This window comes from Pan paniscus, chromosome 10, assembly GCF_029289425.2.
Source record: "Pan paniscus chromosome 10, NHGRI_mPanPan1-v2.0_pri, whole genome shotgun sequence".
NCBI lineage: Eukaryota > Metazoa > Chordata > Mammalia > Primates > Hominidae > Pan > Pan paniscus.
The window spans coordinates 119,079,881-119,099,131 of NC_073259.2; the positions used below are offsets into that span (position 1 = coordinate 119,079,881).

General features: G+C 50.3%; 1 protein-coding gene across 2 annotated transcripts in view; it reads left to right on the plus strand.

Moving 5' to 3' along the window:
- The first annotated feature begins 14,132 nt into the window (after positions 1–14,132).
- CUX2 (cut like homeobox 2) overlaps positions 14,133–19,251 on the plus strand; it is a 323,266-nt gene continuing 318,147 nt past the window's right edge. Inside the window, exon 1 of one of the 2 annotated variants that reach the window (XM_034934493.2) lies at positions 14,133–14,350. In XM_034934493.2, the coding sequence (XP_034790384.1) occupies positions 14,288–14,350 (63 nt within the window). In that variant the 5' untranslated portion in view covers positions 14,133–14,287. Of the gene's footprint in view, positions 14,351–14,750; positions 15,039–19,251 lie in introns of those variants that run through there. The other variant, XM_034934495.4, reaches the window with a different exon arrangement.

The window sequence follows — 19,251 nt, forward strand, 5'->3', positions numbered from 1 at the left end:
TGGTCTTGAACTCCTGGGCTCATGTGATCCACCTGCCTCAACCTTCCAGAGTGCTGGCATTACAGGCATGAGCCACCACATCTAGCCCCTCTTTTTAATAACTGTTGTGAACAATCTTTTATAAACAATCTTATATAAAGATACAAATCATTTGCGTCCTGTCCTGGTACAAGAGTCTCTGCTGGGAATATTCCTAGGAGTAGATCGCTGGAACATACAGCATGCATGTTATCTGCTTCACTGGATGTAGCTGGATTGTGTTTTAAGGTGGTTGTACTAGTTAGACCCACCTCCTGCCCCTAGAGTGTATGAGGGCTCCAGTTGCTCCACATCCTTGCCAACACTTGTTCTTACCGGGCATTAACATTTTGGCCAATCTGGTGAGTGGGATACCTCATTTTGGTTTTATTTTGAAGCTTTCCTAATTATCAGAGAGGCTGAGCAGCTTTTCCTGTACTTACTGGCCATCTGAGTTTCCTCCTCTGTGAAATGCCCATTCATGGCTGTCACATGCAGTTCTAGAAAGGGATGTTTTGGCTGAGCATGATGGGTCATGCTTGTAATCTCAGCACTTTGGGAGGCCAAGGCGGGAAGATCACCAGAGCCCAGGAGTTGGAGGCCAGCCTGGGCAACATAGTGAGACTCTATCTCTACCAAAAAAAAATTAGCCGGGTGTGGGGGCAAGCACTTGTAGTTCCAGCTGCTTGAGAGGCTGAGGTGGGAGGATGGCTTGAGTCTTGGAGGTCGAGGTTGCAGTGACCTATGATCGTGCCACTGCATTCCAGCTTGGGTGACAGAGGGAGACCCTGTCTCAAAAAAAAAAAGGAATCTTTTTCCAGGGCCAGTGGGGCTATGTACATCTTTATTTCTTTGTCATTGTGAGCTTGGCAAAGAAGCTGACATTCAAGACCTTCACGCAAAGGAGGAAGCAGGGAGAGGGTTAAGGAGAAGCTGGGCAAAGATCTGGGATTCTCCTCTACTTATCTCAGTGATGCCCCTTGAAGTAAGATTGGACGGCGGCTCTCATTACCCCTTAGCGCTCTGGAGGACTCATCTTTCCAAAGTGATGAATCTTCATGCTGACAAACTTGAGTCATGCAGAGAGTGGCACTCCCCTTTCACAGATGTAAAATAAGAAAAACGAGGCCTGGGAGGTGCTAGACGGCAGTGGCTTGTCCGAGGACACGTGGTATCATGACTGGCTAGCTGTGCGCAAGACCTGCTGGGACTGCAGAACACAAAGTGGCGCAGGCCACCAGGAAGACTGGCAGGAGCACCAGGGAACCTCATTCCTGGGCCAGAGTGGGTCCCCTCAAGGCAGTTGGATGGCCTAAGGGTGGACTCAATGGGAACCCACAGCTAATTGCAAGGAGCCCATAGTCTTAGGTCAGGGGGCTACAGCGGCTGAAAGCACAAAGTCCCATGGTGCCCAGGCTGTGTGACCTCAGGGGTTCATCCAGGTTGGCAAAGCCACAGGATTGGCTCAGGAAGGGGTGCTGGGTCCAGCTTCCAGGGGGATGGCTATAGATCCATCTGCTGCAGTTACAAGTAGGACCCACAGCATAGAGACTCAGTGCGTGAGATGTTGGTTTCTTAGCCACGGACCAGTCCTCAGCAGGTGTTTCTGGGTGCCAGAGGCTTCCCCCAACCTGCCATTCAGAAACCCTGCCTCCTCCCTACCCTTAGGTCTTGCAGCCTTCTCCTGGGACCAGTGGGCTAGCCCAAAAATGTTCTTTCCATGGCAAAGGCAATGGCCCAACAAAACAAGTGAAGCACACAACATTTCTTGAGACGTGGGCTCAGAACCAGCAGACCAACACTTCTGCCTCGTTCTGTGTGCCAAAGCAGGTCACATTGCCAAGTTCAAGATCAAGCGGCAGGAAAATCACCCTCACCCACAGTGGGAAGGTCATTCGAAGTCATCTGGCATTGGGCACACAGAGAGGGAAGGGGAAGAACTGGTGCCAGTGACACCATCTACCACAGGCAGGTATTATTATTCTCATTTTCTTTCTTTCTTTTTTTTTTCCTTGAACAAGGTCTCACTCTGTCACCCAGGCTGGAGTGCAGTGGCACAATCTCGGCTCACTGCAACCTCCATCTCCCAAGTTAAAGCAATTCTCCTGCTTCAGCCTCCTGAGTAGCTGGGATTACAAGCGCCCACCATCACACCCGGCTAATTTTTTATATTTTTGGTAGAGATGGGGTTTCGCCATGTTGGTCAGGCTGGTCTCCAACTCCTGACCTCAGGTGATCCACCCACCTTGGCCTCCCAAAGTGCTGGGATTACAGACATGAGCCACCGCGTCCAAATTAAGCTGATGTCCAGAGAGGTTAAGCAACCGGACTTAGATGCAGCCAGGTAGGCGCAGAATCAGGATTCAAAGCCAGTAGCTCCTGCACCACCCCCTGCCACGTTGAAAGTTGACCCCTCTGTTGCTGGCATCATCGGGCAGTCATTTTCCATTGACTTTTAACTAAAGTGTGGGGTGCACACTTTCCCTTGCAGAATCTCTCTTTTCTAACAGCTTCTTGTCTGGGCCACCATCTGTCCCTCTGCCCCATGGCGTTGCTTCAGCAGTGGGGCAAGGCCCCACCAGCCAGGTTTCCCCCAACCTTCACGCTACTTAGCAACATCTAGCAGATGCAAGTTTTCTGACACGGGCTCCCAGGATTAGCAGATGCTCTTTCATGAGCATCATTTCCATCATGTTTATTACTTCCCTGAGATTATCTTAATTCCATAGTCCCCAGGAGACACATGATGCTTTTGTGGCCATGTGGCCCCCTGGAGATTGGAAGGAAGTGTAGGCCTGCTGGGGCTTCTTGTGGTGGAGGACTTGCCCTCTAAAACAGACTTCAGCTCCTAGAGAAGCTTCTAGACCTGGGGGAGGCTGGGAGGTCCAAGCTGTTATGACAGCTCGGTGGGAGTAGGAAAAGGGAGAAATCCAGAGGGCTCTGGAGTTAGCCTGTCTGGATTTTAATTCACTGTCTAGCTCCATGACCCTGGACAAGTTACTTCCCCTCTGTGCCTTCAGTGTCCTCATCTGTAAAATGGGGATAATAATAAAAGTGCTGGCTGGGTGTGGTAGCTCCTACGTGTAATCCTAGCACTTTGAGAGGCCAAGGTGGGAGGATCGCTTGAGCCAGGGAGTTTGAGACCAGCCTGGGCAACATAGTGAGACTCCATCTCTTAAAAAAAAAAAAATTAGCTGGACATGGTGGCACACATGCCTATAGTCTTGGCTGCTCAGGAGGCTGAGACGGGAGGATCGCTTGAGCCCAGGAGTTCGAGGCTGCAGTGAGCTGTGATTGCACCAGTGCACTCTAGCCTAAGGCAACAGAGTGAGACCTGTCTCAAAAATAGTAATAAAAGTGCCTACCTGTGGGGTCGTTATGAAGTTATATGAATTAATTCTTGGTGCTTAGATCAGTGCCTAGCACATAGTGATTAATTATAATTGATTTGAATGATGTAAGTATTATATTGGGCTCCTAAGGGTCAGCTCCACCCAGGCCTCCAAGTATCACTCATTTCCCCCAAACCTCGATGCTGATCATGCAGCCTGCATTCAGGGGGCACCTGTGGCTGCCAGGCTCTTCGCATGCATTGTCTTATTGTCACAACACTAGGAGGTCCCCATTAACCAGACTGGGAAACTGAGGTTCATAAAGGTGGAGTGATGGCCAGGTGGAGTGGCTCATGCCTGAATCCAGCACTTTGAAAGGCTCAGCGGGGAGGATGGCTTGAGGCCAGGAGTTCGAGAAAGGTAGAGCAACTTGCCCAAGGTCACAACTACAAAGTGGCAGAGGTAGGATTCAAATCAGAGTTCAAACCTGGTTGCTGTGATTCCAGACCTGCTTCTTGCAGTCCCTAAGCATTCTTGTGTTTGGTTTGGGAGGAAGGAGGAGGGAAACAGACTTCGCTTCCACGATGTTGATGGTTTCTTCCAACCACCCTTTTGGGGGTTTTGACCCACTTTACAGCTGAAGAAACAGGTTCAGGCAGGTGGAGTGACTCACCCAGGGTCACACACCAAGGAAGAGGCACAGCTGGGGTTTGCATCCTCATTTGGGCTTGGGTCTGACTTCAGACTCGTCCTAGGCTCTGTCCTGAGATACATAGCAATTGCTTTGTGTTCTGGTGTTACCTGCTTCCTCTGAATATCTGTTTGAGAACTTTACACCCATTTTACAGCTCGGTGGATGGGGCCTGGGAGAAGCCAGCGAGTGACAGAGCAGCGACTCAAACCCCTGCCTCTGGATCTGATCCTCTTTTTTGTCTTGGGCAAGGAAATTGCTGCTTGGGGAAAGGAAAAGATAGGAGGAGAGAAGGAAGCTTTAAGTGGGTAGGGGTGCCCCCAAGTCTAGCTTTGGGCTCCCTCAGTTATTACCAGTCAGGTTGGGGGCTGCCCAGAGCCCTCATTCAGGTCCCAAGGGCGCCCAAGCTTGGCGTATACACCGAGTGTCCACCAGGTGGGGCTTTTGCCAAAGGCCAGGCTCCGGGAAGCCCCAGGAGAGGCCAGGCTGCCCCACCCAGGGAAGGGAAGGTACAACCGGACATACCCTCCTGCCTGTATCTTGGCAGGATACTCACTCGTGTGCACATGCAAGCTGTGCAAACGTGTGTGTGAGCACACAGCCATGTCTCAGAAAACCTGTTTCTGGCTCGTGTGCAAATGTGCATGAAAAGATGTGCATGGGACATGCAGGTGTGTGTGCATGTGTGTGTTAATTTATGTGCAAACATGAATACATGTGAGCAGTGCAGAATGGGTGTGAGTGCAGGTGTGAGCAAGTGTAGACAGGAGCATGTGCAGATGTCTATCTGTGCATCTGTGTGTGCACATATGTGCAAATATGTACATATGTGAGTGTGTGCAGAAAAGGGTGTGGGCACATGGGTGGCAGATTAGACCCTGACCTTGGGTGCTGAGGTTCATTTTAGAGTCTCTTTCTTAGGCTCCAAAAATGGAGGCAAGGGGATGCAACCGATGACCTCTTGAGGTCCCCAATGCCTGGTACATTTGCCAGAGACCCTGATGGATGCCAAGGACTTGGAGCAAGAAGAGTCATGGCACAAGGGGCTGGATGTGCTTCCCGGGTCAGGGAGTGTGGCAGCGGGGCTGGTTGTGCTTCCCGGGTCAAGGAGTGTGGCAAGAGGGGCTGGATGTGTTTACTGGGTCAGGCAGCGTGGCAAGAGGGGCTGGATGTGCTTCCTGGGTTAGGGAGTGACTGAATGGGGGGATTTTGCTCCCCCAGATGCTGAATTCTTTAGTACTCAGAGGTTTCTGCAGTGTGAGGGATGGAGACGCACCCTTCAGAGAAGAGCTTTGAACCTTCCTCCTGGATGCTCAGAGCTCTGGGGAATGTGGCCCGAATCTGTGGCCGCAAGAGGGGGTTGGCTCTGACTTCCAGGCCTGACTCAGCCCCTCACCAGCTGTGCAGTAAATGTAAGGTCCCACGAAGGAGTTAGAGGTAGTTGAGAAAGGGAAGGGGTGGCATTAAAAGTCAAGAACTGGAGCCTTGGCATCAAAGAGAACAGGCTTTGACCCCTGCCTTTGTTGCTCACAGGCTGGGTGACCTCGGACAAGTCACTCACCCTCTCTGATCCCCCATTTCCTCAGCTATTAAAGGGAGGAAACAGCCACGCTTACCTCCAAGTGCTGTCGGGGAAGGAAATTAGATGACGGGGAGAGCAAGCCCAGCCCCATGAGGCCAAGTGGATCAGTTTTTGGTTTGCGGAAGCCAAGAGCTGAGAATCCAGAAGTTCCAAGGGGATTGAGGGAGTGGAAAGGCAGGGACTGGCTGCCAGGGCAGCAGACACGTTCCTTCTCCCCTCCCACTTGTGCCCCCCCAACACCTGCCCCCGTTGGCTCCAATTTGTCTGAATGGCATCTTTATCCCTGCTTCTCTCCTGCCCTGAGCACTGGCAGCAGAAGCTTAAACAGGGCAGGAAGGGAGGGTGGGAGGAGGGAGAAGAGCAGGCTTTTGTAGCAGGGCTGCCAAAGGGTGCACGTTTTCCTGACCAGCTTCTAAATTGTGCTCAGCCATCGTCCTGCTGAGTGAACTCAGGTGGGCTATTCCACCTCTCTGAGCCTCAGTTTACTTATCTGTAAAATGGACACAGGCATGCTCAATGTGAGATTTGGGGAGAATGCTGGGGATGGCCTCAGTGCATAGTAGGCACCATTATGACAACAATGATGACGATGACAATGATGATGATCGTGGAGAGGGACAGAGAAAATGTAAGCATCCACATATCCCTGGCTTACCAAAGGAATAAAAGAATTCTTTCTTTCTTTTTTTGCTTGGCTCCAGGCCCATGTTTTGCTGATGAGACTAAATGTGAGAACGTCCGATTTGAAGAAGAGGGAGGAGAAATGTGAGCCTAAGGAGGAAGAAGAACAAAGGAAGAGGGAGAAGAGGAGAAGGAGCTGGAGAATCGGAGAGTGAGCGATGAGAGAGAGAAGACGAATGAGCCGTTTGTAGGGAGAGAAATTAAAAATAGAGCCTGGAGAGGCTGCTTTAATGAAGGGGACTTAGGGGAGAGAAAGAAGCAAAGAGGATCTGAAGGCGGTAAGCCCTCCATGCCTTGCCCTTAAGAAAACCTGTAGCAATAGTCTGCACTCTTCATTGAGGCTTTGGGGGCCCCGTTTGTGGAGTTTTGTTTGGGTGGGTGAAGGGGTGTGCTGGAGGGCTCAGTTCTTCGCAGAGCACAGACAAGGCTGATGTTGCCTTTGGGAGCCCACAGTTCTGGATGCTGATGGAGGAATAGGCCACTGCCCAAGCCAGAAGAATGGGATCTGGGTGAGATGGAGGGTCAAATGGGTGCCCGGAATTCCACAGTGATTGTTTCTGAGGACTTCAGTCACTGTCTCACTTACGCACTGGGCTGCTAAAATAGGAAGGCAGACCTGGAAGGCAGGTGCTTGCCCTGGGGCCAGCTTCTCAGAGGCTCGCACGTTGTGTGCCCAAGGAAGAGCTGTACAGAGCAGGGGCCTCTAGAACATTTGACCTTTGGTGAGCGAGTGTCTCTAAACCTCCTGGAAGCTGCCAGCTGTCAAGTGGCGTTTCATTCCGGGGGTGCTCAAAGAAAATTCAGTCCTTGTTCTGGCCACAATCCAGTTCGGGAAGGAATCCTGGGCTATTACGTGACCAGAGCTATTAGGATGCTTTAAAACAGACAGACAGACAGGCAGACAAACATAGTATAGTGAAGTCAGATTAATCACAATATGATTCTTCCATTCCAATGTTCTGTGCTGTTGGAAAAAAGGAACAAGTTGAATTTCTTCAAATTCATGGTGTGCCGACATCTCCACCTGGGGTTGATCTTGGTGTATGGTGTGAGGTAGAGATCTAATTGTATTTTTCCCATATGGGTAGCCAGCTGGTCCAGCATCATATTGAAAATGAAATCTATCCTTTCCCCACTAGTTTATTATGCCAGCTCTGCCATCTACTCATGTGTTGGTTCTAAATTTGTATGAGTCTGTTTCTGGGCTTTTGATTTTGTCCCCTGGGTCAATGTGTCTTACTTGCTCTCTGTTATTACAGCTTTATAAGAAGTCTTCTTCTCTTATAGGAATGATTCTCCTATCTTGTTACTCCTCAAACTTGCCTCAGCTGTTCTTGACCCTTGCATCTTTGTAAGAATTTTTGAGATGGGCTTGTCATGTTTCATGAAAACTCTTATTGAGGTTTTCATTGGAATTGCCTTAAATGTATGAATTAATTTGAGGAGAAATGACATCATCCTGTTAATTCTTCCAGCCCATGAACAGGGAATCTCGCTATTCAGTCAGCTCTTCTTTTATAGACATCTCAGGTGGATGTGGTATGTGTATGAGTCAGGGTCCCAGGAAGAAAGAGACCCCCACCCCTCCCACAACCAAATGAAGATTCCTGATGAAAAAATAAATTTGTGCTCATAAAAAAGCTTAAAATGATGATGTAGAAATTATCCGGGCATGGTGGCTCATGGCTGTAATCCCAGCACTGTGGGAGGCTGAGATGGGAGGGTCACTTGAGTCCAGGAGTTTGAGACCTCCTGGGCAACATGGCTGGGGTCACAGAGAGACCCCATCTCTACATAAAGTAAAAAATTAGCTGGACATGGTGATGTGCACCTATAGTCCCAGCTACCTGGGGAGCTGAAGTGGGAGGATCTCTTGAGCCCAGGAGGTTGAGGCTGCAATGAACTATGTTTGCACCACTGCACTCCAGGCTGGGCAACAGAGCAAGACTCTGCCTCAAAACAAACAAACAAACAAAAGCAACAATGACAAAAAAGAAATGATAAGGGCCTGTAAGCCCATTTTCCAGAACTAACATCTGTTAACCATTTGATATCTAGTTTTGTTGACTTTTCCCAAAGCACCACATTTTAAGGAAAGAGATTATTCCATAATGCTGTTCTATAACCTGCTTATGTTTACTTTACCATATATCATAGACACATATAAATATATGCCTCAACATATATAAATAGCCCTCACTTTCTTAACAATTGAATTGCGTTCCGTGGTAGGGGTCAGTCAGGGCCCCAGCAGGGACACTCAGCTGGGATTTTTTTGTTTTTTGTTTTTTTTGAGATGGAGTCTTGCTCTGTCACCCAGGCTGGAGTGCAGTGGTGAGATCTCGGCTCACTGCAACCTCTACTTCCCAGGTTCAAGTGATTCTCCTGTCTTAGACTCCCAAGTAGCTGGGCTTACAGGTACCTGCCACCACGTCCAGCTAATTTTTATATTTTTAGTAGACACAGGATTTTACCATGTTGGCCAGGCTGGTCTTGAACTCCTGACCTCCAGTGATTCATCTGCCTCGGCCTTCCAAAGTGCTGGGATTACAGGTGTGAGCCACTGTGTCCAGCCTTGGCTGGGATTTTTAAATGAGGAGACCATCTGCAGAGGTGTGGGCAGAGGAATGTTGAGGCCACCAGGTGCCAGCAACAGGGGAAAGCCATTTCCATCCCGGACCTGAAGCAGGAGGAAGAGGGAGCAGTTGCTGGGACCCAGTGAGAGCAGGAGAGGGACAGCTTGACAAGGACTGCGTCTGTAGAAGGACCCAGTCACAGCCAAAATGGCAGCAAAGTAGGGAGGGAGCTGGGGAATGAGCACCCCAACCTTCTCTCCTCCTGCCTTCTTATTTCCTACCAGGGCCTCCCACTAGCCAAACCCAAGTGAAAGCCAGACAGCAAGGAAGCCTGGGAGATGTGGTCCACAGAGGTCAGCTTCCTGGGCACTGAGCAGGTGGAGAATGGTGCAAGAGAAGAGAAAAAGGAGAATGACCAACACAGCTTGAATACAAGATTGCTTATTTAACTAGTCCCTGGCATTGGAGGGGAATCAGGTCAAGGGAGCCTGTCCTTCTTGTGTTATTTCTCTCCACGGAGCATTGGCCACTGGGCATCGGCACATGGCTCAGGCCGCAGCCTTTGCTTTCTGGGAATCTGCTTTTGCAGCCATTCTCCCCCTCCATGAAAGGCAGAACAGCCTCAAGTGCAAAGAGCTCCAACTTGCTGTGAGTGAACCCAGGTAGTAACCCTGGTTTTGCCCCTTTATAACCATGTGACCATGAGCCAACCACTTCTCTCCAGGCCTCAGTCTTTGCATCTGCAATATGGGAATACCAATCCCTGCCCAGTCCATTGTGAGGCCAATAATAATGAGATCTAGTAGATGCTGCACGTTTACACAGTGCTTTACATGGATTAACTAATTTAATCCTCATCACATGTATGCAATGGCGCAATTATTAGCGCCATTGCATACATGATGAAAATGAGGCACAGAGAGGTAAAATAACTTGCCCAAGGTCACAGAGCTTGTAAGTGGCAGAGTTGAAATTCACACCCAGACAATCTGGCTCCAGATGGCTGTTAACCACTATGTTCTAGGCTCCTAACCACTATGCACCTAGCCACTGTGTTATGCTAGTGGTTTATTTATAAAGCATCCAACAACCAGGAGGTGTTTACTAATGGCAGTTGTTGACAGCATCGTGCCAGGATTGGACCTTGTAGCAGGTCACTCTAGCCACAGAATCCTGGACCTAACCACGGGCCAGCCTCCAGGAACACACCCTGCAGGTGTCCACCAGACAGTCCCATATCCCTTACTCCTAGTGCTGTTTAATACTTTCAGATGAATTCAGATTCTGTAGTTGTTTTTCTCCCTGCCTGGCAGCTGCAGTGGGCAACGCGGAGCTACCGAAGGACATTTTCTTTTGTTTCAGCTTTGATCCTGGGGATTTCGCATATCATTATGTATGTGGCTAAGGACCTGCCATTATCTTCCCCGGGATTCTTGCACAGTTAGTGAATTTCCTAAAGGATCCCGGCTCTCTGCTTGCTTCTGCTGTTAGGATAGGCTGCCCCAAGCTGCCCTCTGATTCCTCTGGGGGAGGGGAGGTACTTTCTTTTCTACAGTAATTTTTTAATACTCATCTTGATGTGTGAGTCTTTGGGAATCAGGAATTAATCTGGAAACTGTTTAAGTTTTTGCCTTATCTATGTACGTGTGTGTGTGTTTGTGGCAGAGGGTGTGCTAAGAACATGAAAAACAGCTTTTCACAAAAATATTTAAAACGTTAGTGCTTTAGTTCTTAAATCTAAGGCCATTGTCTGCTGACAAAGTCTGAATTTCCTGGCTTATTATCCTTCATTAAGGACCACCCATAATATTTCCCCAGCTAATTCTGTTTGGGGGTAAACACTTATCTGCTTAATTCATTATTGCTAAGTCTGAGATGGTTACAGATGCCTTTGGAGTAGAAGCCCCCACATCTAATAAGCACAGGCACACGATGCACTTGGAATATGGTGGGGAGAGACGGCTGAAATTTATTTTGTGAATAAAGCAATAAGCCACTAGGCAAAGCTAATATGTTTCAGCCCAGACAGAAAGACACGATCATTCAGTATTTATGTAGCAACCCATTCCTCTGTGGGACTACAAGTTTCTACCATTAAAATTGTTGGAATTCTTCAGAGACCCACTGCATTAAGTCATTTAAAAATATCACAGACTTAAAACAATCTGAATTATTGGATTTTCTCCCTGCTCGTCGGTAAGCATGTTTGCTGTGGCAATTTCCTGCTGGGTCAAAGGTGCAGCCTACTTCAGTCAGGAAAGTAGAAAGTCCTGTGCCGAATTTTTATTTGGAAGCCAGTAGTCCCTAACAGGTGAAACGAAGTCAGACCTAGATTTATCTATTTTTTTCTTTTAATGCACTTTCAGATTCCTAGAAATCTTGCCAAGAAAGTAGAAGGAATTTCTGTGTACTGGTCACCTAGAATCTTCAAATGTTAACATTTTGCAACATTGCTTTATCACTGTGTCTAGGTAGACATATATAGATAAATAAATAGGTACATATTATTTTCATCTGCATTGCTTGAGAGTTGGAGACATGATGTCTGTCCCTTTATCCCTAAATACTTCAGTGTGTTCTCTAAAAACAAGGATATTTTGTTACATAGCCACAGTATAATAGTCAAAATCAGGAAATTAACATCGATATAACACTATTATCTGATCTATTGACTTTATTTTAAATTTGTCATTGGTTCTAATTCATCCACTTTATAGTAAAAGAAAATCCAGGATCGTACGTTATAATCACTTGTCAAGTCTCTTTAGTTTCCTTTAATTGGAAATAGTTCCTCCATTATTCTGTGTGTTTCATGTGCCACTGATGTTTTTGAAGTGAACAGGCTGTTTATTTTGTAGAATTTTCCCCTCCATTTGGGGTTGTCTGATATTTCTTCACAATTAGATTTAGATTATACCCCTTTGGCAGGAATACCACAGAAGTGATCTGTCCTTCAAGCACAACATATCAGGAGGTACACGATGTCAGTGCGTCCTGTTCCTGCAAAATCACACATAAGTTTAAAATAATTTTCTTCATCAAACCCTTGGCTTGTTAAACATTGCTTGGAAGGGTTTCACACTCACTCTAGTAGGACTTTAAAAAGCAGACCCAAAGACAAGGAAGCCACAAGCTTTACAGATGCTCAGGAGAAAAATGTAGCCATTTAAAAAATTGTAATGTGATAGTTATGAAATTTCCCTAAATTCATTTTGCAGAATGAGAGCTGTAATTTAAACCTGAGGTTATCGAGAGCTGAGATAAACCACACATCACGTGCAATTTAATCTGGCAGGGAAACAGGCCACTCGGAATTGCTAACTAGGCCTAATTCATTACATCTCGGTGAATGCAGTACTTTTGGTCTTACGCGTCTTTCAACTCCTGTATTAATATATTTACCCAGACCTCATGGAAAATGTATGGGGATGGAAACAGAAATACTGTATCCTTGTTTAAATCACATTTCATTTTTTAAACAGCTCAAATGATTGCTCAGAAAGATCACACCTTCTTCCGAAGCATTTATGAAACAATTATTTACATTACATTAAAAACTTTAATTGCCTCAAAGCACGTGCTCTGAGACACAAATATTGGAAAATCATCAAAAATATCCATCATGATTCTCTCTTCTTTATAACTCTTCTAAACTTTATCTTTTTTATAACCCACTGTATTGATCTATTGTCCCAGACCAAGAGTGATGTCAGAAGTCTAAGCTGGGTCATAAAAAGAATATAATTTCCATTTGCTGTCCATAAAAGCAAATCTTTTGATCAGAGAAAAAGGAAAAACATGTCCCCTTTTTTTGAGTGGGGAAGAGGGTGCAGTGCTATGTGTCAGGGGAATAAGCCAGAGAGGAAGGGTGACCTCACCTTTAAGGGTGGTGGCAGGGATAGGCAAGGGGGTTGGTGATGGAGGGGGCTGGGAGTATGAGTTCCCCTGGAGGTGACATCTCACCTCCAGGGGAGGTGGAAACAGAGGACCTCGAGCTTGCACAGAGGCAAAAACAAACAAAAAAAAACAAAACAAAAAAGCAGACAGAAAAATGTAAAACAAGAAATCCAGTCACCCCGGTTGTTGTCAAGAGTCCGAAGAATTGCAAAGGACCGGAACCTCCCTCTAGCCATGCTAAAGACCCTCTCCCCAAAGACAATCACAATAAAGGAATGTCATGTTGCAAAGAACGGAGCCCCAGATAATAATGATGATAACAACAGCAGAAACCTCCGAGGTTTTTAAGGATCCGGAGCCCCCACAGCAGGGGTAGGGCACCCTCAACAGTCATAACAATAAAACAAGCCCACTGGGGGAAAAGGCCCTCCAGAAGTTTGGTTCAGAACCAAATAATAACAAAACCTCCAATAATCATCATCACAGTAAAAGGGTTTCACCTTGCAAAGCTGCGGGGGAGTCCCTATAATTGGGTTAAAGACCCCCCAAATAATAACAACAGAAATCCCTATTCCAAAGGACCTGAGGCCCCGCCCTCGGCCCCCGCCCGTAAAGAACCCTGAGCTACTACTCAGACGAAGCCCCCTCCCCGCCAATAATAATAATATAATGGCGCGGAAACTGTGGGCGGCGGTGGTGACATTTCCCACGACTCAGTGGCGCCCCCGGGCGGCTCCCACCCTCCCTCCGGCCGGCGCGTCTACGCAGCCCCAAGTGCTGGCTGCAACCCTCGGATCCCAGGCATGTCTGGCGGAGGAGCGGCGGCAGCCCGAGGCACGTGTTGTGTGTGCTCCGATTGCAAAAGAAAAAAAAATGCATTTCAAACTATTAACTTTTTTTTAAGTGTGCAATGCCGGGAGCTGGGGGTAGACAGGTGCAAGCGGGGGTAGGCGCCCCGCGCGCCCGCCTCCCGCAGCGCCCCCTCCCAAACTTCCCTTTGCATTGATCAGCACGTTACGTCAGTATTGATAAGTTTGCAAAAAGCCAAAGTCAAGTGCAATCGCGCGGCACACCGACCCCGGACTTGGGGGGGAGATGCAGCGAGCGCTCCGCGGGCCCGGGAGCCGGCGGCAGGCAGGGCAGCGGCGGCGCCGGCGCCTCTCGGAGAGGCTGCCTCCCCCCTACCCCTCCCCTCCCACCCCATCCCCGGCTGCCTCCCCCGGGCGGGCGCCGAGCTCCCCCCCCGGCGCGCTCCGCCCGCGCCCTCCGGGGGTCGGGGGGGCGCACGGCTCCCGGGCCCGTTGGCGGCGGCGGCGGCGGCGGCGCGGCGGCGGCGAGGGGCAGCGGGTGGCAGGAGGCCGGAGGGCGCCCGAGGGGCCCCGGGCCGCGGCGCTCAGGGCCCGGGCGGCCGGCGGCGGCCCCGGGGCTGGGGGGAGTCCAGCCCGGATATTGAGTGCAGCCATTGAGAAAAGCCAAACTCTTGTGTGTGCGCGTCTCGATAGCCCCCAAGATGGCCGCCAATGTGGGATCGATGTTTCAATATTGGAAGCGATTTGATCTACGGCGACTCCAGGTTAGTGCGGGCAGCGCCTGCCGCGCGGCCGTGGGGAGCCCCCGGGCGCGCCCTGGGCGCATTGGGGAGGTCCCCGGGCGGGCAGGCGGACGCCCTGGGGCGGCGGGCGGCGGCTGCCGGGGCTCGCCGGGGCTCGGCCGCCCGCTGCCCATCGATAGGTATTAGGAATTGATCTCGCCGCTGCTCTTTGTTCGGTTCAGTCATCGATTAGCTGCCGCGACCATGGAGAAGCGCTAGTGAGCCCTCGGTCGGCGGAGCGGCCGAGCGGCCAGGCGGCCGGGCGAGGAGCGGGGAAGGCAGGGGCTGCGGCCCCGGGCAGGGGGCTGCTGGCGGGACCCCCCGGCGGTCCCCCCTGAGCCGCACTTTGCGCGCCTCCCAACTTCGCGGCGCCCGGGGAGGCCGCGGAGCGCGCCGCTTGCCAGTCCGCACCCGGCTAGGGCTCCGGCGAGGGAGGGAGGGAGCTGGCGGGCAGGGAGGAGGAGGAGGAGAGAGGAGGAGGGAGCCGGGGTTGGCGAGGAGGCGGCTCCGCGCCCCGCCGCTCGCCGGCACCTCAGCCTTCGCCGCCCGCCTGGCTGCGCAGCCCGGACGCGCCGCCACCCGGGGGCCGCCGCCGCCGCCGCCAGAGCCGCCGCCGCCGGACTGGCCGCCCGCGCCGGCAGACCTCTTCTCCTCGGGCCGGGGTCTTGGGGTTCGTCTTGCTTCTTGCCTTCCCCCCCCCCCTTCCATCCCCTTCCCAAGTCTAGATGCAGACGGGCGGTGGAGGTGGGCCCCGGCGCTCGCAAGTTTGCGCTCCTGCCTCCAGGGCGGTGGAGAGCCGGGAGCGGCGCAGAGCAGGTGACTCCCAGCCCTCGGGCCCGAGGGAACTTTAAATGAGAGATTTCCTCGCTTGTTCTGCCTCCTGCGTTTCTCCCCGCTGCTCCCCTCGTCTCCTCTCTCCCGTCTCTGCTTTTCTTCTGTTTCTTTCCTCTCTTCCCTGCTCTTTCTCTCTCCTTCCCTAGGGCGACTCTTCGAAACCCCATCACTTTCTCCCCATCCTCCCTTTGTGGGAGTCTGTGTGCCTCCCCTAGATTTGGAGGTGTTCTCTGCGGACCCCCTAGGAGCCGGGGCTGGGAGGTGGAATCTCAGAGAACGCACCGTGGAGGCGCGGCTCCGGCCTCTGTTCTTTCCCGGAGTGCCCCGGACGCGCCTGGCAAGGCCCCCCAGCCTTGGAGTCTCGCAAAGTCTCGGCGGGTGCGGCGGGGATCAGGGGCGGGAAAATGGTGCCGATAACAGGGCGGTTAGAGCATCCTGCCTTGACCGTGACATTCGCGGAAGACGCGAGATCATCAGTCTGGAGATAAAAAGGGACCCACTTTTTTTTTTTTTTTAATCCGCCGGCAAATCTCGTTAAGTTTCTTCTGATAAGTGGTTCCAGCACCCGCGCCTTCTCCCCGTCCTGGCCGCTTCCCAGTCCCCGTCCTTCCGAACGCCCCACTCCTCGCTCTCCCCCTCCCCCAAAGCCATTGAGCTGGGGAGAAAATCGGGGCACTGAGGCATGCAGTTAATAACTGCCGAGTGCCTTGCAATTCCGGGTCCGCACTCGAGTTGGGGCTACAGTTTGGTGGCCAACTGAGACGGGCAGGGCTGCGAGCTGTGCCTGCCGGCTTAAATGATGCTAAAGTGGCCTTTCTGGAAGAGTGGGGGTTATGGAGGCAGAGAGAGAGAGAGAGAGAAAGAGAGAGAGAGAATTGGGCAGCCACATTGGGCTTGGCACGAAGGCCAATGGTAATCGTATTCCCTGCTAATGTTTGTAAATGAGACCCGGGCACGGCTGGGGGACAGCGTCTTTATTTATGATTGATGTTCTGTAACATAAGGAATGACAAGAACGTGGCACACAAGAGGAGAGGAACCAGAAGGGCTGGCGAAAGCCCTTTGCAGGGTCCTATTGTTATTCTGGGCTGGAGAAAATTTCCGCGGCGAGATTTACAGCGCTGGTATTTGCTCCCGGTCGGCCGGAATGTCAGTTAACACAATTTTCATTAGATAACTCGTTTTCAATCCGGGGAACTCGGGCTGCAGCCCGGGGAGAGGCAGGGGCTGGGTGCTGAGGGGAGGGTGCGGCTCCCGGGGGGTTAATGTCTGAGCTAGGGTGGTTGGAACCTCACTGTCTTCAGTCTTCTACCCAAGGGGTCTTTTGTGGAACGTTTGAGGTCACCCAAATCTTGATTCCAGCTGGACGCCCATTAATCTGGGAACCCTTTGTTAGGGTTTTAGAAGATGCATAGATGGAAAGCAAATTTGAACTGGAAAGGATAAAGGTAGGGGGTGGTGGAGGGGTTTGTTCAGGTGATGGGGAGATAGGACCCAGACCTCCCAGCCTACAGGGTGTATATGTGAAGGGGGGTGTTGTTCGTTAAAACAATGGCTAGTGTGTCTGGCACACAGGAGAAGGCTCTCAGGAAAGGGGGGTAAACTCATTTACATCGATATTAAGTGGAGGGGGTGTCCCTGTGGGAGTTTGCAAGGCAGCACACTTCTAGAAAGCAGAGAAATAAACGTGGCAGCCGTGGCCGCGTGCAAACATTTTGGCCCTCCATCTGCCGCGTTCCCCACCCCCAGCCTGAAATCTTCAGCTGGTCCCCTGGCCAACAGGCCCGCAGCCACCCACCCCCACCTCACCCCATATCCTCACTGATGGCATTTTTGTTGGAAGTGGATTAGGAGCCTAAGCACTTTGGCCTGGGATCCTCTCTTGTACATAATGCCAGTGACTCCTACGACACAATTTTATTTTCATTTTTTCCCCCTCCCCTACTTTCCTCTTATAGGGGAGATAGCCAGAAAGGAGAACTTCTGCCGGCTTTTTCTGAGATCCAGGTAGGAGAGGCAGGTCCCCGTGCCCAGCCCCAGGCAGCCGGAGAGCCGTGGTCCCGCGTCCCGAGGCTGAGCTGCCTGTGATGTGAGGAGGTGCGTGGCTTTCATTCCTGGCTGTTCAGGTTGAATGGTTTCTCGCAGCGTGGTTGCTGAGCATTAAAGTGGCCGAGGCAACATGGGCGGCCCCGTGTCCCCAGGCCATACCACGTCGCTGACGCCATACCGATCCTGGCAAGAAAGGTGACCTTGTACCAGCCCGGCGTCCAGCCCTCCGGAAACGTATATTTTTCAAAAATGGAAGCGTTCCAGTTATTATTCCTTCCAGCGCCGTCTCTGTACACAGCAGGGCTGTTTTCCTAGGCTGGAAGTCAGTCAACAACCTTAATGACTTTGGGCCGATGGTAAAGGTGATCTGACATGTGCCACCCTACTCCGGCACTCCTGAAACTACCTCCCCCCGTCTTTGCTTCTTTTTTGCCTTTGCTGCTAGCAGCTCAGGAAACGAGAAGAAATAAAATTCCATCCAAAGATAATGCTAGGCATATTTCATTTGGTTATAAGATTGCTTTATGGTGAACATTACTAATGCAGTATTTTTTTATAGCTTTTCTGTGTATAATCGTCGTAACCGGATTCAAACCTTTATGATTTTCTTTTTCTGCTTAACTTTCTACTTTTTTTTTACCATGCTCTGGGTCCAGTCTCCCATGCTGTCTTCCCTGACTCCAAAGAGGGTTAATTGAGCTAACAATGAGCTGGGGGGCACCCAGTCCAAATGAGGGTCCTCGGTCCAAATGCCCATCTGTGTTTCTGGGGAGAAAGGAGCTTGGCCAATAGGATTACATAGTACTAATTTGGGAGGAAGGGGCAAATTCTGCTTCGGGTGTCAGCAGTTGGGAGAAAGATCAACAGGATAAGCAAAGAGAGGCCGGACTTTTCCAAGGAGTTTGGAGAAACTTCCGGGAACACTCAATCTCCTGGCGCAGGAGAGCAAGATGGTGCTTGATGGAATATTTTCCCCTGCTCAAAGTTTAGAAAAGAGCAGGGATGTGATTAAAATATTATAACCTTATGATATTCTGAAGTGCATAAATTTTACATATCAGCCACAGAGAGTTTAGACATCCATTAGAGCCTCTGACAGCTTGACTTATCTAAATGTGCTATCATTTAACAATGTGTCAAAATTCCTCTTTCTATAGATGACAGCAGTAAATAAGCTATCAGCCCTGTTGGCGGAATCCTAACTTTGGAAACTTCACCATAATAGAATTGCTGCCGAGGTCCAATTGCAGCCGAGGTGGGGAGCGTGAGCCCGCAGAGCTTGGCATGGCTCAGCCCCCTGAGAGGGGTTGGCATTAGGTGAAGACAGCTCTGAGAATAAGACAAACCCTTGGACTCTCTTCTAACTCCAGCCAGTGGGTGACCCCATTCCCTCTGCCTCTCCAAGTCCGTAGAACCCACACCCTGTGGCCCTTTTCTGCAGAAAGAGCTAGAAACAGGTGTTGAGAATTTATTTAAAGAACCCAGCAGCCTTTTCTGGGTATCCCAAAATTGTAGTTTCTCAACTTGACAGAGATTGCTTCTCAAAAACGGGCTCTCTCTTTGAATGCTAGAAGAAAAAACAAGCAACATCTCGTCCCTCACTGGTTTTGCTGTTGGGGGTCTTGAAATTTCTTTTATTAATACTTGAATTCACTGTAGAAAATGGAGAAACCACGGACCAGCTAAAAGAAGCAAATAAGTGTCTCGGTGGGTTATTTCAGATGAGCACGGTGCTATTTTGACCAGAGGGAACAGCTTTTCTGATGGTGGTGGTGGCTTTTCTTTCTTTTACTTTTTTCTTTATTTTTTTTTTTTTAAACTCTCCTGTTAAAAAGAGGATTCTATCTTCGAACTTGACATTCTGTCGTGGTAACCTTTCTTCCGGCAGATGGGATTTCAAACGTGAGCACCTTGGCTGGTGCTAAATATATGGTCCTGGATGATGGTAGACAAGGCTGCCCAGAAACTGTGGTTTTCTGTGCTGCTTCTGAAAGGGCTGA